This window comes from Euleptes europaea, chromosome 3 (assembly GCF_029931775.1).
Source record: "Euleptes europaea isolate rEulEur1 chromosome 3, rEulEur1.hap1, whole genome shotgun sequence".
Lineage (NCBI taxonomy): Eukaryota > Metazoa > Chordata > Lepidosauria > Squamata > Sphaerodactylidae > Euleptes > Euleptes europaea.
This window is the reverse complement of record NC_079314.1, coordinates 8,545,238-8,570,302: the sequence shown is the minus strand read 5'-3', so window position 1 is coordinate 8,570,302 and position 25,065 is coordinate 8,545,238. Positions and strand designations below refer to the sequence as shown.

General features: G+C 50.6%; 1 protein-coding gene across 1 annotated transcript in view; it reads left to right on the top strand.

Annotated features, from left to right (window-relative positions):
• Nucleotides 1-11,435: 11,435 nt before the first annotated feature.
• Nucleotides 11,436-25,065, top strand: part of PLEKHG2 (pleckstrin homology and RhoGEF domain containing G2) — a 37,733-nt gene continuing 24,103 nt past the window's right edge. Inside the window, exons 1-5 of the mRNA XM_056845869.1 lie at nucleotides 11,436-11,505; nucleotides 12,217-12,647; nucleotides 18,139-18,239; nucleotides 23,909-23,975; nucleotides 24,267-24,313. Of these exons, the coding sequence (XP_056701847.1) occupies nucleotides 11,457-11,505; nucleotides 12,217-12,647; nucleotides 18,139-18,239; nucleotides 23,909-23,975; nucleotides 24,267-24,313 (695 nt within the window). The 5' untranslated portion in view covers nucleotides 11,436-11,456. The remainder of the gene's footprint in view (nucleotides 11,506-12,216; nucleotides 12,648-18,138; nucleotides 18,240-23,908; nucleotides 23,976-24,266; nucleotides 24,314-25,065) is intronic.

Sequence of the window (25,065 nt, the reverse complement as noted above, 5' to 3'; positions counted from 1 at the left end):
CTTGGATTCAGTGCAAGGCCTCAGATGCTGATCTGAGAGTTGAAATGAGTAGGATATACCAACTAGTGGGCTACCTTACAGGACTGTTGTCAATGAGGCAATGTACGTGGATCTCTTGAAATCTGCGTAGCGCAACCTCGCTACTCATCCTCAGTCTCTCTGAAGTGGGGATTGCAGCAAACCACCCTGATTATGCAGTGTGAATTACCTGCCAGCCTCACCTGCCCCAGTTCTCCAAGACAGCGAGAACCGGCTAGAGTATTCCCTGTCACAATCTCCCATATTCACCGCTTCCCAGCAGGAAGAAAGCTGGAGAATAAGGGCTGTGGCTGTAGCGGAAGCAGTCAATGAGAATCCGAGGCTTTTCCTCCAGGAATGACCTGAAAGTCTAGTCAGGTCCTCCCACCCCATGAGCGGTGACGTAATGTCACCGCTCCCTCCCAGCCAGTTCGGTATTTCTTCCAAGCCTCTCACGCTCCTGTTTGGAGAAGTTAAGCCCCAGAAATCTTTGCTGTGAAGCCAGGCTCCTGCCGAGAGGCCATTGGAAGAAGAAGGGGGAGCGGGAAGGTCAGAACCAGAAGAAATGTTTGTAGGGGCCCGAAAGAAGGGAAGAGGTGAGCGGCACAGACCCAGCTTGCCCCAAATCCAACTTTGCCCTCTGGAAGGCATCCTCTGGCGCGGAGTCCCGAGGTGGTTTGTCAGCCCTTTTTTTTGAAAATCCCCACATGGGAGACACCTCTACAGGGTTTTTTAAAATGTTGATCTACCTTACAGGACTGTTGTAAAGGCTGAGATAATATGCGTGCAAAGGACTTTGAGCAATCTGAAGCTTTCCAAGTAAATGTGGATTTACTATTACTGTTGCTGCTGATAATAATCTTCAGGCAACTTGAAGAAAGCAATTTTCCCCTCCATGCAAAGGACTTGTGGCACTCACTGCCACAGGATGCAGTGATGGATGACTTGAAAAGGGATTGACTTGAAAAGGGGTTCAGGGAGGAGAGGTCCAACAAAGCCATGGTGACTGAAGGGAACCTCCCAAGTCCAGAGGCAGTCAACCTCTGAATCGCAGTGGCAACATCAGGGTCTTGGCCTCGGCCTCTATGCCCTGGGGTTGGCCCCCCAGGGCAACTGCTTGGCCACTGTGTGAGACAGGATGCTGGACTAGATCACTGGTTCCCAACCAGGGGTCCATGGACCCCCAGGGGTCCGCGAGAACTAAATTAAGGTCCGTGAAACAAAGTTATAAACCCATAATAAATTAATATTTTCAATTAAAAGTTCTCTATTATAAAATATATATATTCAAATATTATTCTAAGTTTAATGTTTAACTAACAGTTATGATTAAAGTTTATTTTCAAATTCTCAGAATTTTTATTTTGAACCTTGGGGTCCCTGCACCGAACAAAAAAGTCCTAGTAGTCCCTGGTCAAAAAAAGGTTGGGAACCACTGGACTAGATGGACGACTGGTCAGATCCAGCAGGGCTCCTCTGACGTTTTTGTGTCCACTTCCGGGCATCTCATCCACATTTCTTCATCCACAGCCAGGCAGAACGTCTGAGTTCGACAACCGGACAGTGGCTTGAAAAGAACATTTAAACACACATGTGAAACATGGAGAGCCGGCGTGGCATAGTGGTTGAAGTGTCAGACTAGGATCTAGGAAACCCAGGTTCGACTTGCCACTAGGCCATGGAAGCTTGCTGGGTGACCTTGGGGCAGTCACACACTCTCAACCTAACCTACCTTGCAGGGCTGTTATGAGGATAAAATGGAGTAGAGGAGAACGATGTAAGCGGCTTTGGGTGCCCATTGAAGGGAAATGCGAGATATAAAGTAAATAAAAAGAATTTTTTTTAAAGAGGAATCTCTCATCCCCACAATCTGTTACTTGCTTGGTGAATGCAGCATGGCTTGCTTGTGTGAATCTATCTATGTTTTTATCCCAAGGAACTCAGGGTGGCATGCATTATTCTTCCCCTCTTCTATTTTGTCCTCACAACAACCCTGTGAGGGAGAGATCAGCCAAGGGCACCCCAGGAGATTTATGGCAGAACAGGAGCCTGGACTGGCAGGTCCATCCTCACGGTGGGGGGAATGGTCTCTGACTCTCCAGGGCCCCCGCCTGGACAACCCCAGAGGGGAACCTTCACATCACCAAGAATTCCTTCTGATGAGTTTTTAAAGTGCTGTTGAAATGGACGGAAGCCGCTCTGAGCCTGGGTTGGGAAAGGACAGCATAGAAATGGAAGAAATAAATAAGCAATGCTCTTTTCTCCCTGGTTTAATTGTTGTGGGGTCCTCTGCAAACCCCCCCCCAAGTGACAGAAGCGGCCATTCACATAACAGAGCCACCCATCGTCGTTGATATCTCTGGGGGCCGGAAAGAATAAATATTTACCCGCCGCGCCCACTCCCTGCCTCTTCCCAGATGCCGAGGGGCCTGGGATCTGATGCTGGACTATGCAGCCGACAGGCAAGCTGCCCAGAAGATGCGTGGACGAGGAGAGATGCCCCCTGGCTGCACAGACGCCGTTTTGCGGCTGCACAAGATCCGGGGGGGGAGGCTGAAGTGGGGGGATGATTCTGTGCTCACAACACTTATGGTTTCCCCAGAGAAAAGCAACAATCATTGCGACACATAGCCCAGAGGTTCTTCTCTGATCCACATGGATGGACAGTCACGCTTCTTCTATCCTCTCCTACAATATTTTTATCCCATCCTTTCATTCCAATAGTTCAGAGTAGAGCGCATCATTCCCCCCCCCATTTTATCCTGACGACAGCCCTGCTGCAGCCTAGCTTTCAAACTGTTTCCAAGGGCAGCCCAATACATAGCACATTACAGCAGTCCAGTCAAGAGGTCACCAAAGAGAAAATTAGTTGCCCAACTCCTGTAGTGTGCTTTGTGGCAGAGGGGGGATTTGAACCTAGTTTGATGCGCCAACCGCTGTGCCACACTAGCTTGGAAGATAAAGGCTGTTGTTTTTGCCTTGTGGTTCTGAAAGCAGATATAAGGCTGTGTAAACGCTGACTGAAAATCAGCAAAATGTAAAAGGTACCAGTGGTCCAACTATGGCCCCGGAAACACCACCTTGGTGGCACTTCTGAATTCAGGGGTGGAAGCTACATTGGAGAGAAGGTCTCTTCGGGTCAAAGCCAAAACCTTGAGTTGTGGCCAGAAGCAAACGGGCAATCTGTGGCATTCATAAGGGCAGCCAGAGGCAACTGCTGAGTGGCTGCGTCTGGCTCCAGCCTAGCTTTCAGACTGCTTCCGAGGTCAGCCCCATGCATAGCACACTACAGCAGTCAAGAAGTCGCCAGAGCACACGGGACAGCAACCAGCTCTCTCTAGTGTCCAGAAAGAGGAGCGACTAGCAAGCCACACAAAGGCAATAAGCACATCCAGCCACAGGGATTATGATCCAGACCAAAGCCAATACCCCTTTGTGAATGCAAAAGGCACTTATGGAACTCACTGCCACAAGATGTAGTGATGGTTGCCAGCTTTGATTAGGCAAATTAGTGGAGGAGAGGTCCATCCATTTGTGGCTGAATGCCCTGCCGGCGGCCCCTCTGGGGACATCTGTTTGGCCACTGTGGACAAAGGGTTGCTGCAGTGGGTCGGCCTTTAGTCCAATCCGGCAGGGCTCTTCTTGGGTTATTATGACCCCACCAACAGCAGACAGACCCCCTTAATCCAAGTTAAGCGGCGAAGCCATTGCCAACGCCTCTCTGTGGCCTGGATCGTGTTTCAATCTATTCATCCTCCTCTGGTCCATTACGGGAGTCAGCCATTCAGAGCTGGCTTTGATACAAAAAGACGAAATGGAACCACGTCTTATCAGCGAGCCGATGGCACCCAGCCCCGAGTGATCTCACCTGGTGGTTTCACACAGACGTTAAAAAACACACCTGCAGAAAGGAGGGGGACACACTGGCTGCAGACAGCATGTCTCTCCGGCGCCTTCAGAGGCACTTCAGAGGCCTGCTCAGACTCCTCCTTAGGCTCGGAAGGAAGCATTTCCACTCATGCCAGCTATGCCAGCCTGCGCCCCGGGACCTGTTTGGGGCTGGGTGCCATCGGGGAACCAGCCATTGTGGATCACCTGCATTTCAAGGGCGTGTGCATTTCTTTCTCTAGAGTCTCCCCATGTTGCCAAAGCCCCTTGGCTTCCCGTGAGTAGCTGTGGTGCAGTGCTAGAGTCTCTGCTTTGCATGCAGAAGCTCCCAGGTTCAATCCCCAACATATCCAGTTGAAAGGAGCGGGCAGCAGGTGATGGGAAAGACCTCGGCCTGAGACCCCTGGAGAGCCGCTGCCAGTCAGAGTAGACAATACTGACTTCAATGGACCAAAGGTCTGATTCAGTAGAAGACAGCTTCATATTTCCATGATTGGAGCTCCATCCTGTCCCTTATTTCAGAAATGTTGATTTGGCAGCCCTTCTCAGGAGACCAGCTGCTTCATTGCTGCCAGTTCCGGAAGGTAACATTTGCCCAATGTACTCCAGATTGGATTTTTGAAAAGAAAATGAACAGGTTTTTTTTACTATTTCACGCCGTGTCCCCCCGCCTCTTCTTCCTCCCCCTCTCAGCTGCTTTTCTGCATTCAAAGAGTGTTTTTTTAATTGCATCTCATCAGCTTCCATTTTCAGCACAATTAACTTCATACAGTTTCTGCGAAAAGCAACTTGGGTTCAATCTCCACAAAGAGAAACGGGATCCAATCCGGCACAAGGTCGTTGCTACCCTCCAAGAATCTTGTTGCATTTAAGCAATAGGTAAATGACCTTCACTTGGGTACAAAAGCTGGACCCCTGCTGGGGTTGCCAACCCCCAGGTTGGGCCTGGGGATCACCTGGAATTACAGATTACAGAGATCAGTTCCTCTGGAGGACATGGCAGCTTCAGAGGGCAAACTCTATGGCATCTCAAGGATTCGGCTGGAGATCAGTTGTAATAGCAGGAGATCTCCAGCTACTACCTGGAGGTTTAGTAAAATGAAGCACCGAAAACTAACAGGTCAAGCTGTGTAAATAAATAGTAACCGGCTCTTGCAATATATGTAAATTAGTGATGGTATTATTTACATGTGCAAAAACATGCAAAGTTACAACAAGCAGTACAATGGTGTACTGATAGTAGCTGGTTGCTACTCAAAGGAAGTCTCAATTGACAACAACTTTACAAGGTAAGTACAAACACTTATTGTTTTTTAAAGTCTTTCTTTTTTCAGATGAAAATTTTGAAGCATAATTGAAGCTGAAGCAAGGACGCTCCGTCTTGCTTCGGCTTCAATGATGCTTCAAAATTTTCATCTGAAAAAAGAAAGACTTTAAAAAACAATAAGTGTTTGTACTTACCATGTAAAGTTGGTGTCAATTGAGATTGACTTCCTTTGAGTAGCAACCAGCTACTATCAGTACACCATTGTACTGCTTGTTGTAACTTTGCATGTTTCTGCACATGTAAATAATACCATCACTAATTTGCATATATTGCAAGAGCCGGTTACTATTTATTTACACAACTACCTGGAGGTTGGCAAACCCTACCGAAAGACCCTCCTTGTCTCCCATCCCCCCTCATCCCCGCAGTAGCTGTTCTGCTGTGATGACATGGAATGTTTATAAACATTCGGCCGCTCTGCGCACAAGCGTCATCCATGACAAAATCTTGATAAAAGCAGTGCTGATTCAGTGGATGGCCTGGAAAGAAAATTTTAACTGGGCGGTGGGGGAGGCTCTCACAGGAGGCGGGGGGGACGAGGAGCCGTGCACGCTTTGTGGCTGGGCAGAGGCGGAAAGGAAGAGGACTTAGGAGGTCCCGAGAGATTCAGAAACAAAGGGTAGTTTTTCCATGCTGGAAAGAAGAAGGTAGTTTGCAATTGCGCGCATGCAAGGGCTGTTTATTTCTTTCTGTGTATGTTGGTCTTTGGCTGCTTTTCCCAGGCTCAGAGAAGTCAACATGAGAGCAAATGAAATGTACAAAGTGTTTTAGAGGAGCAACGATTAAACAGCAAAAGCTAAAACATCCCTCCGTCTGTTAGAACGATCGGGACAGTGTTAAAGGTGGTTTTGCGGCCAGATGTACATGGATCAGGGAGCTGGGAAGGACACTAGCTTGACTTTGTGATTCTCGAAGCAGGGCTGAATTGGCGGGGGGGGGGGCGGGGGCTCAGCTCACATGCTAGGGATGCCAACCTCCAGGTAGCACCTGGAGATCTCCCGCCCTTACAGTTGATTTGCAGATGACCTAGATCAGTTCCCCAGGAGAAAAAGGCAGCTTTGGAGGGTGGACTCTATGGCATTATATCCCAATGAGGTCCCATCCCGCCCCAAATCCTGCCCGCCTCAGACTTCACCACAAAATCTCCAGGAATTTCCCAGCCTGGAGCTGGCATCCCTAGGGCGCTATGGTCTTGTCTCAGAACTGGAGCTCAGATCTGGGGAATGGGAAGGAATAACTATGAAGAAGAGTGCCACTGAGCATATGGGGGCTGCAGATCCTTCCAAGAAGCCGAGCTGCAACCAGTACAGGTGATAAAGGCCACAGAGTCCAGGAGATGATCCCATGAGAGAAGAATCGGGCCAAGATCCTCAGAGGAGGAAATGGCCATCTTCAAATATTTCCTCTTTTGTTTAATTGCAAATGGGGAACTCTTGGTCTGGGTGAAAACCCAAAATATTGCAAAAAGGCAACAAGTTCAAGATCCATCAGCGCTGGGGGAACATTTTGGGTTTGAAAAGATGTATTTATTTCAGTGGAGGACCCTTAATTGCCCGTGCTTCTTTTTGCTAGGACCCCAAATAGATTTATCTTGGGAAGTCCAATAATCTTTGGATCCAACTTGGAAGCCAGATGCTTCAGCAGTGCTTGGGCCGGGCCGGCATCCCAGCTGCCAAGTTATTGTTATGGGGCTTGCAAATTGTAACCTATGCGTGATCAGGTAGTGCTTGCGGCCAGGTTTACAGCTAACTAGTGTTGCCAACCTCCAGGTGGTGGCTGGGGATCTCCCACTATTACAACAGATTTCCAGGCAACAGATCAGTTCCCCTGGAGAAAATGGCCGCTTTGGCAATTGGACTCTATGGCATTGAAGTCCTCCCTTCCCCAAACCCCGCCGCCCTCAGGGTCCACCCCCAAATCGCCAGGTATTTCTCAACTTGGAGCTGGCAACCCTACAGCTAACCAGGGCTTTGAACTGGCCCCCCTCCCTCCACCTGTGATGGGGAAAACAGCAGGGGGGGAAGCAGAGAAAGAGCCACAAAAAGTCTGTTTTGGAAGCTTGAGCAGAGCCTGTCCCTTCCACGGGCGATGAATCAAGGGAAATGGAAACCCCTCTGCGGACCAAAGAGGTGCCTCTTTCTGGGCTGGCTCCAGCCTACCTGTCCCTTGCTTACAACCCTGCCAGGCTTCTGCGCCTCTGGTGCCAACTTTCTCCAGGCCTGTCTTGCTCAGAGCTGGTGGAAGGGAGAATATCACGCTGCACTCCCCTGTCAGTTTGGCACCAGAGCCGATAGCCCTGTCGCCTAGGGTTGCCAGCCTCCAGATGGTAGCAGGAGATCTGCTATTACAACTGATCTCCAGCTGATAGAGATCACCTGAAGAAAATGGCCACTTTGGCCATTGGACTCTATGGCATTGAAGTCCCTCCCCTCTCCAAATCACGCCCTCCTCAGGCTCTGCCCCCAAAACCTCCCACTGGGGGTGAAGAGGGACCTGGCAACCCTACTGTCACTCTTGGGTGGGGTGGGGGTCCAGGTGCGCTCCGTCCAAGACCCACCATGGGCCATGAGAAGAAGGAAAGAGCAGGCCAGCCTCCTCATTTCTCCCTTCCATCTTCCTAAGCAAAGTCCCTGGCCGTTGAGGCTTGACCTGGAACCTTTAGGCTGAGAGCTTGGAGCTTTTTCCAGAAAAAGAGTTCTACGTCCTAGTAGCTTCACAGCCTTCAGTTACTCCAAAAGCTAAATCTGAAATTAAGCAAAAGACACCGAACTTCAACACCATTTCAGTTCTCCTGCAAAATGCCATCACTTCAGGAACATGACATTGGTGTTGTCGAACTATTTAGCTAATCTATTGATTCCCAAACACAGGATAGTTCACTCTGCCCTGTCTCCATCCGCTCTATTAGAAGGGAGATACATGGTGTGCCACTTCATGAGCATTGTGTTACTGGGGAAATCGAAATGGCTGGACACGTGCTGCTCCACTACCCCTTCTATAATGACCTTAGATATATATTTATTGCACCCGTCTGCCCAAAAATCCCAGGAAGATCAGAGGAATGGTATACCCCCTTTCTCCATGAAGACCTTGAATCTGAAACCTCGGGCAGAGTGGTTGGATTCTGTGCAGTTGCCAGAGTCCTAATGTAAACACATGTTTGCTTTTTAAATGTATATTTCAAGGGAAGATTGCACAAATATGTTTATAACCACTCTGTTAATCTGTGTCATATTCTGCTGGTCCATGACCTTAATAAATGATTGATGGGTTGATCATGTGCCAATTTTGTCCTGACAGATGGGATTAGAGAGATGGTTTCCATGCTCCCAGTCCACATCATGCCGTGTACCGAGCATACACCTTCATGTGGCCCTGGGCCTCTGTTCTCTTTGCAGAATCCGGCTCCCCTTCCATTCTCTGCCCGTTGCCCTTCCCTACGATCCGCTGAAAAGTTCTCCGATGGTCTTGGGGCAGGGAGAGCTGAGTCTTTTTCCCCTGACCTGCCGCCACTCTTGAATGCATGCATTGTTTCCCAGACGCAGCGTCCTTTCGCCCTCCCCTCTGCAGGATGGAGTGACGCATCCCCTCCGTTTTTATAAGACTTCCACAGGGACAGCTGGAACAAAGAGCTTTGTGTGGGGAGGAGAATCCAGGCTGTGTAAAGAGTTGGTGGGTTAGCCAAGACTTGCCGATTGGGGAACCTCAAGTCTATTAAAAGAAATACTTCGAACAGGAAGCAAACTTCTCTTGCGGTCAGCGAAGGCCCACTGAGTCCACCGACCTCTCCGCTGTGTATTTGTCTAAAGCTATCTCAGTCAGTGACCGTCATGTGGCAGGGAGTTCCACATGACAATGTGGGTGGAGGGCTTTCTATGGTTCGTCCTGAATCTGTTGAACACATGAAGCTGCCTTGTACTGAATCAGACCCTTGGTCCATTGAGTGTTGTCTACTCAGACCAGCAGCAGCTCTCTAGGGTTTCAGGCTAGGGTTGCCGGGCCCCTCTTTGCCACTGGCGGGAGGTTTTTGGGGCAGAGCCTGAGGAGGGCAGGGTTTGGGGAGGGGAGGGACTTCAGTGCCACAGAGTCCAATTGCCAAAGCAGCCATTTTCTTCAGGTGATCTCTATCAGCTGGAGATCAGTTGTAATAGTGGGAGATCTCCAACTAGTACTTGGAGGCTGACAACCCTATTTCAGGCTGAGATCTTTCATGTCATCTACTGCCTGGTCCTTTGCCAGGGATTGAATCTGGGACCTTCTGCGTGCCAAGCAGAGGCTCTACCACTGAGTCACGGCCCCTCCTAATCATTAACCACGATCTTTAGGTTGGGGTGACCTTCAGTTGAAATATTAATAGGGTTGCCAACCTCCAGGTGGTGGTTGGAGATCTGGGATTACAACTGATTTCCGGGTGATATAGATCAGTTCACCTGGAGAAAATAGCCACTTTGGAAAGTGGACTCTGTGGCATTATGACCCCTGCTGAGGTCCCTCCCCAAACCCCACCCTCCCTGGCTTCTACCCCCAAAATCCCCAGGTATTTCCCAACCTGGAGCTGGCAACCCTGAATATTAAGAAATACAGTATATGAACCATCAAGCAACTGGAGATGTTTGCATTCTAATGATGTGCCTTCAGGACAAAGGCACGGTTGTTCGTCAGATGATGTGGCTGATGGATCACATTTTTAAATATACAAATTTTGGAATTGTATCTCTACTTCACGGAGATTTCTTTATAAGACAGGGAAAAGCTCATTGTGACCAGCAGCTTGAACTTCTCCAGGAACATCTAGAAAAATATGACAGGAAGCCAGCCTCTGGCCTGCAATTGCCAAACTTCTATTCCAAAGGTGGCAAAGACCTGACATTTAAGACTCGGTCCGATTTCTCTATCCCATACAATTTCAGAAACCTCTGTCATCATGTTCCTCCTCCATCATTGTCACTCATAGGGAAAGAGCTCCAACCCCTTGGTCATGCCGCAAGTTAATTAGGTGGTTGGACCCGTGGCATTCAAGAGGTCGGGGCGGGGGGAATGAAATGTGTTCATGTTGTTGAAATTGCTCTCTTGCTATTTATGTCTCTTCACACATTACCCGAGTCCAGAGCCTATAGTTGCCAACCTCCAAGCGGAGGAGGGGGGGAGAAAATAGACACCACTGTACTGGTATCGGAAGATAAGGAAATTAGTACAGGGGCGAAAAATACTTTTAGGTGCAGAATATATTTATAAGCTACTGTGTCTAAACAAATACGCATATACAATTACACAATAGGACTCAACACACACAAATATTATACACCAACTATCCATCCCATTTCATGGATTTTAGTGGACAAGAAGAATATTATCAATGCAGAAGTCCAATGTCTCTCACTGTATGTACATCAGTCTTCTGTATAGGTTTCATACAGGTAAGTAAACAGTTCTAATAAATGTTGACTATTCAAGGAGGATTTGCTTCATGGAAGATACGGCCGTTTCAAATTCTTTAAATTCTTCATCAGTCTTTCAAGCATATTCCTCTATATTGCACATCTCTAGTAATCAATTTCAAAGTGCTGCATGCATATCAAATCCCACGAAGGGTAACATTCACAAATGTAGCCTGGAGATCTCTCACTATTACAGCTGATCTCCAGACTACGGAGATCAGTTCCCCCTGGAGAAAAGGGCTGCTTTGGAGGGTGGTCTCTGTGGTCATTAAAGGTGATCTCCAGACTACAGAGATCAGTTCTCCTGTGGAAAAAGGGCTGCTTCAGAGGGTTAGTTTTATGGCATTTTCCCTTGCTGAGGTCCCTCCCCTCCCCAGGTTCCACCCCTAAATCTCCAGGAACTTCCCAACTAGGGTTGCCAGCACCTGTTTGGGAAACAGCTGGAGATTTGGGGGTGGAACCTTGGGCGGGACTCAGTGGGGAATAATGCCATACAGTCTGCCCTCCAAAGCAGCCCTTTTCTACAGGGGAACTGATCTCTGTCGGCTGGAGATCAGTTGTAATAGCGGGAGATCTCCAGCTAGCACCTGGAGGTTGGCAACCCTAGCAACTGTTCTCTATTGCCTGGATGATCTCCAGGTCCCACCTGAAGGCTGGCGACCCTATTCCCACCCCCGAGCTGACAACCCTACCATGCACGTTGGAGCGGGAAAGGGAGGGACGACTTCTTTTGAGTCTCACGCTGTCCCTTTCCTTGCAGGGCGGGCGCCGGAGACCCCTTCACCATGCCAGAGGGAGCCCGCCGGGGCAGCACCAAGAAAGGAGGCAAGGCAGGTAGGTACCCCGCGCCCCCTCCCCAAAAAGCGGGAGAACCACCGATGCACCCCCTCAGAATCCATGCAGCAGGGCGGGTTATTTTTACCTGGAAACAGAGACACGGACGCCCTCGGATACTAAAATCCTATTTCGCTTCCAAAGTTTGCACCTGTCTGGCTTTTCAGTTTTCATGTGACCTTTTTTTGGGGGTTTTTTTTTTTGGGTTTTTTTTTTTTTTTTTTTTTTTGCTTTTTCCCGCCCCTGCAAGCTGCAATGCTTTAAACGTATGTTTGGGGAGGGGGAGAGCAGAGAAGGTTCCCTGGTTTTTTTCTTCATGCGTGGCCTCCTCCCAGAATGCACTCCGGCAGAAACCACAGCTTCAAAAGGTGAGAAAAAAACCCACAAAAGGATGCCGAAGAGCCAGCCGGGCGTATTTTTTTGTTGTAAAAATGAAGTTCAGAGTGAAGGGGAGGGTGAGCGCGTAGGGATGTGGGGGGCAGGGAGACGAGCAGCGCATCCACCCCAGCTGAATCGGTCCTCCGAATGTGAAACTGAACCCTGCCGGCGAGGTGTGCCGGGCATCCTCTTTGGAGAAAGCGGACCGCTTCGCTGCCAAACCTGACGAAGGAGACTTGCAAGCGCGCGCCCGGGAAATCTGGTTGGTCTGTAAGGTGACCTGGGCTCGACTCTTAACTGTGAAACCTGCTGGTCTTTCCCCCACCCCTGCAGCGCCCCGGCCCTCGTCCGTCTCTTCGTTGGGTGGCATCGGCTCCAGCATGGCATCGGACCCCATTTTGGGGAGCTGCAGCTCGGTGAACACCGTCTGTTCGGACAGCGACCGCCCCGTCAGCCTCAGCTCCTCCGCCTCCTCTGCTTCTCTGCAAGACAGCCAGAGCGCCTTCGGCAGCAGCGGCGGGCTGGGGGGCTGCCCCGCCTCGTACCCGCACCAGAACGGCAGCGACATCAGCCTGGACCTCACGCCGCTGACCCTGCTGGACAGCCCGGGAGAGGCCCGTCGGGCTTCCAAGCCCTGCGGCTGGGCTGCGAGCCCGGGCCGGGGCAAAGAACGGCGGGCGAAGCTCTCCCACCTGGACCGGGTGGTGCTGGAGATCGTGGAAACCGAACAGGCCTACGTGCGGGACCTCCGGAGCATCGTGGAGGTAGGGGAGGAGCAGCGCGGAGGCGCACGGATTTCGTGGACGGGGCTGTTGAATGTGCTCGCTCGCCCTCTTGGGCCAGCAGGATCGGGCTGCTTCCCGTTCCCAGCCTCACAACGACCCTGCGAGGGAGGGGAGGCTGAGCGAGAGTGGCTGGCCTGGCCCAGGGGTTGTCGTGGCTAGCAATCTGAGCCAAGCCTTGCTGGTTCAGGCGGAGAGTCTCCTGGGGTTGCCAGCTCCCAGTTGGGAAAGTCCTGGAGATTTTGTGGGTGGAGCCTGAGGAGGGCGGGGTTTGGAGAGGGGCGGGACCTCGTTAGGGTGTAATGCCATATAGTTCAGCCTCCAGGGCAGCTATTTTCTCCAGGGGAACTGATCTCGGTCGCCTGGAGATGAGTCACCACTTGGACGTTGGCAACCCTAGAGTCCACCTAGCCCTGCCTCCTCTTTCCTGGAAAGCCTGCAAGCAGGGCACGGAAGGATCCCCATGCCATTGCCAGCCAGCAGTTGGTTTCCAGAGGGTGACTGCCTCTGAACATGGGGGCTCCATTAGACATTGTTACTAGGGTTTCCAGCCTCCAGGATTTCTCCAGACATCAGCGATCTCCAGACATACAACTGATCTCCAGACATCAGCGATCATTTCCCCTGGGGGAAATGGCAGCTTCGGAGGGCGGACTCTATGGCCGAGGTTCCTCCCCTCCTCAAACTGCACCTTCAATAGACACTGTCCCCAGATCTCCAGGAATTTCCCAAGCTGCAATTGGCAAACCCAATTGTTGTGGCTAATAGCCATTGAGCAAGGTTGCCAACCTCCAGGTGGGGCCTGGGGATCTCCCACTATCTCCAGACAAAATAAATCCATTCCCCTGGAGAAAATGGATGCTTTGGAAGGGGGCCTCTATGGCATTATACCCCACTGAGGCCCCTCCCCTCCCCATACCCTGCCTTCTCCAGGCTCCACCCACCCCCCAAATCTCCAGGTATTTCCCAATCCAGAGCCGGTTAACCTCGGGACCTCTCTCTCTCTTCCATGAATGTCTTGAATCCCCTCCAAAACTGTCGACGGCATCACCACGTCAGGTGGCAGTGAATCCCACAGGTGAATCCCTCCGCTATGTGAAGGAGTGCTTTCTTTTGTATGGCTTGGGGTCTCCTGCCAATCAAGTACATTGCACGACCCCCCAAATTCTAGTATTGTTATAAGAGTGGGAGATGAATTTTCTCTCTACCCAACATCCGTTGTCTAAACCTCTGTCGTGTCCCTGCCTTAGTTGTCTTTTCTCTAAGCAGGATTTGAACGTGGGTCCTCCTGGTTAAACCCCCGCATCCCATTGGGGAGTCTGTTCTCACAAAGCCAGCAGGGGGCAGTATTCTGCTCAGCCGTCCCTCGTTTTCTTAACAAACTCAGGGAAAGCTAAAATAATAATAAATAATAATAAATAATAAAAACCACCTTCTGGTGCGGGCCAGCCATCAACGGAGAAACCTGATAGAAGCAGCCACATTTCCACTGCCCGGTTCCTGGGAGAGAGCTGCACCTGGGAATTCATCCTTAGGGGGCAAAGATTCCTCCCTCCCAAGGGAGTCATGCTCCGCGAGTGTGGATTTTATTTTTTCAAAGGACCAGAGTTATCATGAGCCACAAAAGGTTTATGATCTAGGTGTTGACCCTGGCAGGGTCAACTCTACATTTCCTTTTCATCCAGCTTGCAAGCAGCCTAAATTGACTGGCTGGAACTTTGTTCTGAGCACCTAGGAAGGATGAGGTGACCCCTAGTTGACGTTTTCCAGACTCCTTGTGAATTTTATAGAGCAGGGGGAGCGTTGCCAACCTCCAGATGGGGCCTGGAAATTTTCCAGAATCCCAACAGGCCTCCAGAAAACATCAATTAGTTCCTAGGGTTGCCAGCTCTGGGTTAGGAAATACCTGGAGTTTTTGGGGGTGGAGCGGGGTTTGGAGAGGGGAGGGACTTCAGAGCTGCTCTGAGCCCGGCCTAGGCAGGGGAGGGGGGGTAGAAACAACAACAACAACAATAATGCCATAGAGTCCAATTGGCAAAGCGGCCATTTTCTCCAGGAGAACTTATTGCTATCGCCTGGAGATTAGTTGTAATAGTGGGAGATCTCCAGCCACCACCTGGAGGTTGACAACCCTATTTGTTCCCCTGGTAGGGTTGCCAACCTCCAGGTAGTTATAGCAAATAAGCATAAGCCGATTGCAGTAAAGTCCATATAAAGGGGAAACCATAGCTCCAAAGCCCCAATGAAGCTTCAAAGCCCTGATGGAGCTTCATCGAGGCTTTGGGGCTACGGTTTCCCCTTTATATGGACTTTACTGCAATCAGCGTATGCATATTTGCTATAATTAATTTGTGAGCACAATTGTCATATGTATTACACAGTTTCAATCATGTGTGTTTAATATATGAAGGGATGTAATTGGTACTTGGCTATGTCATGATTTAGCCCTTCTATGTTAATTTCTTTTCAGTGTTAACCCCATTAACAAAGAGGTGTTTTATTTCTTTGGTAACCTCCAGGTAGTAGCTAGAAATCTCCTGCTGTTACAACTAGGGTTGCCAACCTCCAGGTAGTTTAAGATAACTTAATGTAAACAATGGATCGGTGCTGTGTTAACCACAGTTATACCAAAAATCAGCACAAGGGCTCTGCTTTTAAACATAAGATTATATTCACCAATTACAAGTTGCAAGTTTCCCTTATTTAAGTGGTTTGAAGCTGGGGAGAGCGGCTTGTCAGCCCGGCTGTTGCTTCTTCCCCTGCTCGTGGGATCTTGCTGGCTTTGCCACTGTTGGGAACAGGATGCAGGGAGGAGGACCGTCATTACTTTAATTAAGCAGCGTTCTTAGGCCAGGGACTTGGTCATATGTTTTTTCTCTGGGTTCTTTAAATCTAAAACAGCACCTTTGCCTGGAGATTTGGTTCATACGTGCGTCTTTTCAACCAGGGGGAAGGGATGCCAACCTCCAGGCAGTGGCTGGAGATCTCCTGGGATTACAACTGATCTCCGGGCAACAGAGATCAGTTCACCTGGAGAAAACATGGCCGTTTTGGAAGGCGAACTCTATGGCATTATACCCCATGAAGTCCCTCCCCTCCTCAAACCTCGCCCTCCTCAAGTCCACCCCTAAAATTTCCAGGTATTTCCCAACCCAAAGCTGGCAACCCCACTGGGGGTGGGGTGGGCATAGCAAGGACCACGGGCCAGAATGAGCGCCACGTTGGGGGAACCTGGCTGTAATCCGACAGCATAAGACATCGGGTAAACAAGGCAGTAGGACTAGGATCAGAAAAGTGAGAAGAAATTACGCCAAAAGAAAACGGTTTGGGAAATGGCTTATTGTCAACAATGCAGAAAACCGAATTATACCACTGGAAGACAATGCAGTAAGAGCAGGACCAGGCGGTTCGGTAAACGCTGGAATAGGCTGCAGCTCTTCCTTTGATAAAAGAGCTGTCATCCCGAACTCTTCTTTTCTGCTGCAGCCTGTTCCCTTATAAGCACGGTGTCTGCACTGAGCGTTTCCTCCAAGCATACATGGGGGGGGGGGGGTGTCTGTTGCTCCTTCCGCTACACCACACTCCCCCACCCCAACCCCACCAGAGCAAGAGTCAGAACTCGTGACCGCCGTTCTGGCACCTGCCCCTTTCTCTTTCAACAGACTGCTAGCTGCCGGGGCCTCTGCTTTCTGGAGCCCTGGAGGACGGACCTCTTCCCTCCCCCTCTTGATCCGGCCTCTCCCTTTCTTGTTCGAATTTCTGGAATTCTTTCCACTCCCCAGGGACCACTAAGGGGTGGGGGGGCAAAGCAGACCCGGGTCTGCCTGGCCAGGGAGGTGGCATCTCCTTCCGTTTCTCGGAGCTGGGAGGAATCTGAGCAGGTCTTCTGTTGCTCTGCTACAGACATTTATTCATGGAAGGTTTTGCCTTGGAGTTGCCACTCTTTAGATGCACTTTTCCCCCCATGCATATTCTCAAAACTCAGCAATAAGCCCCCATGCAGAGTTTTGAGAATTCGGATGGGGGAAATGGGCATCTATGGAGTGGCAAATCCAAGACAAAACCTTCCATGAATAAACGGCCAGGTTTCCCCGAGATGGGTTTCTTCCATTCTTCCCTTAGAGGAGGGCAGGGAGCTGTTCCTGTTGGCAGCAGAGGACAGGACTCGCAATAAGGGGTTTAAATTACAAGCAGAAAGGTACCGGCTGGATATTAGGGGAAAATTTTTTTTACAGTAAGAGTTGTTCGACAGTGGAATCGGCTTCCTAGGGAGGAGCTGGGCTCCCCCTCACTGGCAGTCTTTAAGCAAAGGCTGGACAAATGCTTGTCAGGGATGCTCTAGGCCAGGGCTTCTTAAACTTTTAGAGTCATGGAGCACCTTTCAGGAGAGAAATTAGTCACGGAGCACTAATTTTCCCCTAGCACCTATATACTAAACCGAATGACAGTAGTATTTTTCTTTCCAATCTCTTCACGGAGCACTAGGAGATGTTTTGTGGAGCACCAAGTGCTCCTTGGAGCGCAGTTTGGGAACCTCTGCTCTAGGCTGATCCTGCATTGAGCAGGGGGTTGGACTAGATGGCCTGTATGGCCCCTTCCAACTCCATGATTCATTCACACGTTACATTTGACAAGTTGGTCTCAGGAAAACCGCCATCTCTCTGCCTCAGTTTCCCATCTGCAAAATGAAAACAATGGCGACTTCTATCTCACAGGGACTTCTATCCACAAGCAAGTGGGAAGACATTGTCTGAGTGCATTCCAGATTGAGAGGAGTGCAGGGACTAGAACGCTCATTTTGCTGAAGCGGGTAAATAGAGGAGAATCAGCAGAGCCTTGCTGGATCAGGAGGAGCCTGTCTCTCCCCTGTGGCCAGCAAGACACAAGCAGGGGAGGATGAAGGTAACAACCCTCCCACTTTCATCAGAGGTAGGCTGCTTCTGGAACTGGAGGCTCTACTTAGCTACCATGGCTAATATGCATCTGTCATGCATATTATCAGAGGTAGGCTGCTTCTGGACCTGGAGGCTCTACTTAGCTACCATGGCTAATATGCATCTGTCATGCATTTCTGTTCCCAAGAATTTGCATAGTCAGAACTCAGTTTGTCCAAATCAGTCCTAACTAAAACTGTCTTCAACTGCCTCCTGAAGATCTAAAGTGAGGGGGCCAGGCACTTCCCTGGGAAGCTTGTTCCACAATTGGGGGGGCTGCCACCGAAAAGGCCTTCCCTCGTGTGCCCACCAGTTTGTGAAGAATCTCTGTTGGAGATTGTAGAGGTCAAGCCCAGCTTTTTGGGTAGGAGAGAAGGCGTCTGTTCTCTCTCCTTCCCCCCTCCCCCCATGCCATGTATAAATTTACAAATGGACAGGAAGAAACAGACGATACCCTTCTGGTGCAGTGCGTGGTTGACATCAGGATGTGATGGGGCATGTGTCCAGGTGGCTGACTTCTCCCCCCATCCCCCCCACAGGATTACCTGGGATGCATCATAGATTGTGGACAGCTGCCACTCAAGCCCGAGCAGGTGAATGCTCTCTTCTGCAATATCGAGGATATTTACGAATTCAACAGGTGAGCCCTGCTATTTTCATGCGCCTGGCCCAGGGGAAGGGGAGGCCTGCTTGAGGGCTGAGTCTCTGGGAGTGTGCAGAGTTCTCTTCAGAGCACAAATTCCTAGCGGACGCACGTGACCCAGTCCAGGGCTATAAATCCCTCAGCTGCCGCCATCCTGGGTTTCAGGGAGACCGAAAACTATTCTCTGGCTCTTCGGGTGACCGGGACACTTTTTGATAATCTTACTCTATAAAGAGCAAAAGAGACTCTGGCTTGAGGGAAATTCCAGTTTAAGAGGGTGGCATAAGCATACCATTGGCGCAGGGAGGGGGGCAGTGTTGAATAGTGGCTAGAGCGTCAGCCTGGGTCTGGGGAGACCCCAGTTCAAATCCTCACTCACAGCGGAAAACTCACCTGATCATCTTGGTCCAGTCCCTCGCTCTTGGCAGAACCTCCCTCACAGGAGATAAAACAGGGAAGGGGAGAACCTAATTTTCTTGTAGGAAGAAAATGGCATTCAGGTATTTAAAGAAAAGGAGCTCCGTGGCGCAGAGTGGTAAGCTGCAGTACTGCAGTCCAAGCTCTGCTCACGACCTGAGTTCGATCCCGACGGAAGTCGGTTTCAGGTAGCCGGCTCAAGGTCGACTCAACCTTCCATCCTTGCGAGGTCGGTCAAATGAGGACCCAGCTTGCTGGGGATAAAGAGAAGACGACTGGGGAAGGCACTGGCAAACCACCCCGCAAACAAAGTCTGCCTAGTAAACGTCGGGATGTGACATCACCCCATGGGTCAGGAATGACCTGGTGCTTGCACAGGGGACCTTTACCTTTTTATTTATAGAAAACCAGAAAAATATACTTGGCACAGAGAGCCGAAAACATCTTCATGGTTCTAAACTTCCTCCCGATTCAGGCAGCCTTTGTTCTGAAGCCTCGGTGCTTCTCTAGCCTCGGCTTTAGGTGAGCTGTGGCCCGCTGCAGAATCCTCAGCACTGGAGGCCGGTTAGATCAGTCTTGGCGGATCCTACACGTGATCTTAGCCAAAAGGCCGAGAAGCGATCCGATCGTAGGTGAGCGCAACCCAGGATCCTGTTTCTGCCTTTGGCCAACCTGATTCTTCAGGAAGTCCCGGGCAGGGGCAAATGGGAGGCATTTCGCCAGCTCCGGCAACACACCCCCCCTCGGTTTCCTCCTGCGCTGCCAGTGGCAGCTTCCAAGTGGTGCCCCCGCGGCAATACCAGCAAGCAGCAGGGCAGGCCCAGAAGGCAATGCCCCCGACATCCCACATCACCAATGACTAGGGCTGCCAACCTCCAGGTGGTAACCTCCAGGTGGTGTCTGGAGAGCTCCAGCTTTTAAAACTGATCTCCAAGTGACAGAGATCAGTTCCCCTGGAGAAAATGGCCACTTGGGCAATTGGACTCTATGGTATTGAAGTCCCTCCCCTCTCCAAACCCCGCCCTCCTCAGGCTCCCCCCCCCAGATCTCCAGGTCTTTCCCAACCCAGAGCTGGCAACCCTACCAATGACCAGGAGTGAGGTGAGGCTGCGTGGTACGTCCGTGGCCCCGGGACTGTGTCCTCACACACATAACCAAGCAGGCTTTGGAGTGGATTGTTTGCTTCCGGGATCTGGTTGTTGGGGGATTTTTTTGCTGCCTCTAAAGAAACGTTTGGCTGGATTCATTTAGCCACCCTTCCTCTGTTAAGCAGGGGGAAAGTGGAATGGTCTTCAATGCAACACGAAGAAGTCATTGTCCCTGGCGTTGTGAACAAGACAGGCTTTTTCCGTATGCATGTAGGAAAGATACACCGCTTTGGTCTGTTTGCTTCTGAGGTTGGGATGACCCATTCAGGGCTTTTTTTTTAAGGCTGTGGAGGTCGATTTAACGTCTTAGTCTGCCTCATTTGTTTGTTGGTTGGCTTACATTATTTACAGCCTGCCTTTCTCTCAAGGCAGATTGCACGGAGTGAGTCAGTACAATCAACAGGAGGGGACATTCAATAGGCAATGCAATAGGATTAGGATTGTAGAAGTCCAGAACCAACCAGAAATCCAAAAGGCAGAACTGAAGCGCAGCATAAGTATTAACATGATGAATTGAGTGGCCCTCCAGAGGAACTGGTTGCTGGACTAGGTCTGATCCAGCAGGGCTCTTTTGATGTTCTTATGAAGGCCTCGGCCTCTATACCCTGTTGTTGAACCTACAGAGCAGAAGTGTCAAACATAAAACCCCTTGAGACCTCTTATCTGGCCCGCGAGCCAGCCAAGGCAGCCACCCCACCACCACTCTCGATCTGGGCTGGTGAGGCATGGCCTAACCAAGTGACATTTATGTCATATCTGGCTAGGGTTGCCAACCTCCGGGTAGTAGCAAACAAAAGTTAGCATGTTGTAAGTTAAGTTAGTAAACACTAAGACAGCATAAACTGCAAACAATTAATTTCTCAAAACTTGAAAAGCAAATTCACGCGCATTGCATTTAATACAAAAATGGACAATGTCCACGTTAAACAATTTTCACAATTGGCAATTGTGAAAATTGTTTAACGTGGACATTGTCCATTTTTGTATTAAATGCAATACGCATGAATTTGCTTTTCAAGTTTTGAGAAATTAGTTGTTTGCAGTTTATGCTGTCTTAGTGTTTACTAACCTCCGGGTAGTAGCTGGAGATCTGCTATTACAACTGATCTCCAGCCGATAGAGATCCGTTCGCCTGGAGAAAACGGCCGCTTTGGCAGTTGGACTCTATGGCATTGAAGTCCATCCTCTCTCTAAACCCCCTCCTCAAGCTCTGTACCCCCCCAAATCTCCAGGCATTTCCCAACCCGGAGCTGACAATCCTAAGTGACCCCCTTATGGGGTTGCCAATCTCCAGGTGGGGCCTGCAGATCTCCTGGACTCAATGGCACTGAAGTCCCTCCCCTCCCCAAACCCTGCCCTCCCGCCGGTAGCAAAGAGGGGGCTGGCAACCCTATATCCGCCCCCCTGCTATAGAGGAACTGGTTGGCCACAGTAGAAAAGAGCAGGAGTGCAGTAGCACCTTAAAGACTGACAAAATTTCTGGCAGGGTAGGAGCTTTCGTGAGCCTGTGGCTCACGAAAGCTCCTACCCTGCCAGAAATTTTGTCAGTCTTTAAGGTGCTACTGCACTCCTACTCTTTTCTACTGCTATTGACAGACTAACACGGCTACCCATTGTGACTGGCCACAGTGTTTTTCAAATTGCACTGCCGTTGTGTGTCCTTGTTGATTTGACTCCTGGCCTTGGAAGGAAGTCCTGTGTGACCCTTGGGTGTGTGTGTGTGTTAGGGCTGTTAAAGAGGCAGAAGCCTTCTGGGGCTTGTAGCCACCGTTCCTAGCCAGCCCCCGTGCACTTTCTCTCTCCAACGTCTCCTGTTGCTTTTCCTTTTTTAGAAAAAGCTGAATGGCTGCCAGCCTCTCCCTCCGCCAACCTGGCCCCGCATCTGGGGCTGTTTAAGAGCTTAAACCTAACTCAGTGGGGGATATGGATGGAGGCTGAGGCGGGGGGGGGGGGGACAGAGCTGATCGGCTGGTCCTGACACCAATGTAGACCCCCCCCCCCCGCTTACAATGCAATACAGTTAACACTTTCAGTGCCAGGCTTGTGCTTGCCGCACTTGGTAACGGGGATACTACAGTTTCTCTCCCGCTGTCCTTAATGGCTCAAAACATCACACAGCAATGACTCCGAGGGTAGCAGCGGTAGTGGATATTCCCTCCCTCCCCCCATCAAATTTCCCTTTTCCTTTTCAGTTCCTCTAAATTTCAGCGATAGACTCTTTCAGCATGGGTTAAAATTGCAGTGACCCCAATTCACAAAACTGCATTGACAATTGGTTCTCGTAGGTTATCCGGGCTGTGTAACCGTGGTCTTGGTATTTTCTTTCCTGACGTTTCGCCAGCAGCTGTGGCAGGCATCTTCAGAGGAGTAACACTGAAGGACAGTGTCTCTCTCCTTGCATTGACAAGTTCATGGAGTCCACCACGATGACTAAATGGAACCTCCCTGTTCCAAAGCAGCCTACACTGAATAGCAGTGCCGGGGGGCAACAACATTGGGTTCTGGGCCCGGCTGGCCAGCTTTCTGGAGGCATTCGGTTGTCCTCTGTGTGAAACCGGATGCTGGACTAGGTAGACTAATAGTCTGACCCAGCCCTCGACTACTTCTCTAGCAAGCTCCCTGCTCCCCTTCCAGACAGTTTCTACCACACCAGTTTTTCTACAGCTGTCCCCAAAATTGCAGTAATATGTCTGATAGCCCTGTGGGTAAGAACATAAGAAAAGCCACGCTGGGTCAGACCCAGGCCCATCAAGTCCAGCAGTCTGTTCACCCAACGGCCAACCAGGTGCCTCTGGGAAGCCCACAAGCAAGAGGACTGCAGCAGCATTTATCCTGCCTGTGCTCCAAAGCACCTAGTATAATAGGCATGCTTCTCTGATACTGTAGAGAAGGGTTGCCAAACTCCAGGTGGCAGCTGGAGATCTCCTGGGATTACACCTGACCTCTAGGTGATAGAGATCCGTTCACCTGGAGAAAATGACCGCTTGGGAAGGTGGACTTTATGGCAGGGGTGACAAATGTAAGGCCCGAGGGCCGGATCTGGCCCCTTCAGAGCTCTTATCTGGCCCATGGTCAGTTGAGGCAGCCACACACACACCCCAATCTGGGCCAGCGAGGCATGGCCCGGCCCAACCAAGTGACATGTCATACCTGTCCCTCGTAACATTTGAATTTGACACCTCTACCCTATGGCATTATGCCCTGCTGAGGTCCCTCCCCAACCCTTGCCCTTTTCAGGCTCCACCCCACAAATCTCCAGGTCTTTCCAAACCCAGAGCTGGCAACCCTTGCTGTGAGTTAGCCTGGCCTTATTAAAGGCCAGGTAAGTAGAGGGGCTAAAGTAGAGACGTGAAGCCTGAGGGTCTGCCCTCTGAAGCTGCCATTTGTTCCAGGGGAAATGGTCTGTGTGGTCTGGAGATCAGGTGTAATTCTCAGGGAACCCAACGCACCCATGCGGACAGTGTCAACCCTCTGTGACTCATCTATGGGGTACACTGGAGTGTTGCTCACATCACAGGCCTATTATGGTTACGCAGTCGCTGGGTCTTTCCTCCCAATGGAGGAAACATCAGAAACCAATCTGTGATTGGCGGGTGTCACCAGGGTACTAGCTGCAGGTAGAGGGGCAGGAGCCCCGTGGCGCAGAGTGGTAAGCTGCAGTACGGCAGTCCAAAGCTCTGCTCACAACCTGAGTTCGATCCCGATGGAAGCTGGTTCCAGGCAGCCGGCTCAAGGTTGACTCAGCCTTCCATCCTTCCGAGGTCTGTGAAATGAGGACCCAGCTTGCTGGGGGTAAAGGGAAGACGACTGGGGAAGGCACTGGCAAACCACCCCGCAAACGAAGTCTGCCTAGAAAACGTCGGGATGTGACGTCACCCCATGGGTCAGGAATGACCCGGTACCTGCACAGGGGGCTACCCTAAGAAACATCAGGATGTGACCTCACCCCATGGGTCAGGAATGACCCGGTGCTTGCACAGGGGACTACCTTTCCTTTTTTTAGTAAAGGGGCACTTAGGTGTTAGCAAAGAGATGCACGGAATCTTCTAGCAGACGGTGTCAATGTGGATGGCGTGATGTTTGTTCCCTCTCTCTGAGCAGGGAGCTGCTGGAAGATTTGGAAAGGAGCGCCAGCGCTTGTGCGGTTGCAGAGTGCTTCGTTCAAAGAGTAAGTGCCTTCCCCCTCTCCCCACCGCAGGCGTTGGAGAGTTAAAAGTGGTTGTTTGAGTGGTCCCTTACTCTTGAATGTCAGAATCCCAGAGCGGTCTGGTTGAGTGAGTACGGAGACACACAAACGCCCTCGCTGCTTCTCCTGGAGGCAAAAGCCAAGCAACCCGCAGTGTAGTGGGAAAGAGGAACAATGCCCTTGGTAACCTGCTGAGCAAAGCTGCAATGCCTCCACTTAAAGAAACTGCATGCACTTCAATGCACTTCAGTGTTGTTCAATTAACTCTTGCAGAGTGAAGAATTTGATATCTACACCTTGTACTGCATGAACTACCCCAAGTAAGTACACGTGCCCTGATCGCACCTGCTCAGTGCACCTTCAGCAACCATCAGCCGCTTCTACTAGAACACCCCCGGATGGAGAAGTAACCCCCCCCCCCGACATGTCTCCCTCTTCCTTCTATCTGCTATATTTTATCCCACGCTTCCCCAAGGGCTGCAGGTCCTCCCTTCCCTGTTTTCTCCTCATAAACACCCTTGTGAGGTACACAAGGCCAAGAGTGCATGACTGGCCCAAGGTTGCCCATCAGGGTTCATGGCAGTGTGAGGGTTCGAACCCAGGTCTCCCAGATTACAGTCCGACAAGAGAGCCAGCATAGGTTGTGGCCAGACTGTCAGACTAGGATCTAGGAGGCGGAGGTTCAAATCCCCACTCTGCCATTGAAGCTTGCTGGGTGTGGGTGACCTTGGGCCAGTCACGTGCTCTTAGCCTAACATACCTCACAGGGCTGTTGTGGGGATAAAACGGAGGGAAAGGAGAATGACATAAGCCACTTTGGTCCCCATTAGGGAGGAAGGTGGGACAGAAATAAAGTAAATAAAAACCAAGGCCTTTCCCAAACCTCTTCTCATTCCCCCCTGCTTGTTCCTCTGCAACCCACCTGTGATGCCTCCCCTGTCCACAGATTCCTTCTCTCAAGGAGACCATAAGCCTATCTCTGGGCAGAGGCTGGGTCGGGTTGCCTTTATTCTTCTTAGCAAACAGCACTAAACCCTGTGATGGTACCATCTGCCTGTTCAGCATCCGTCAC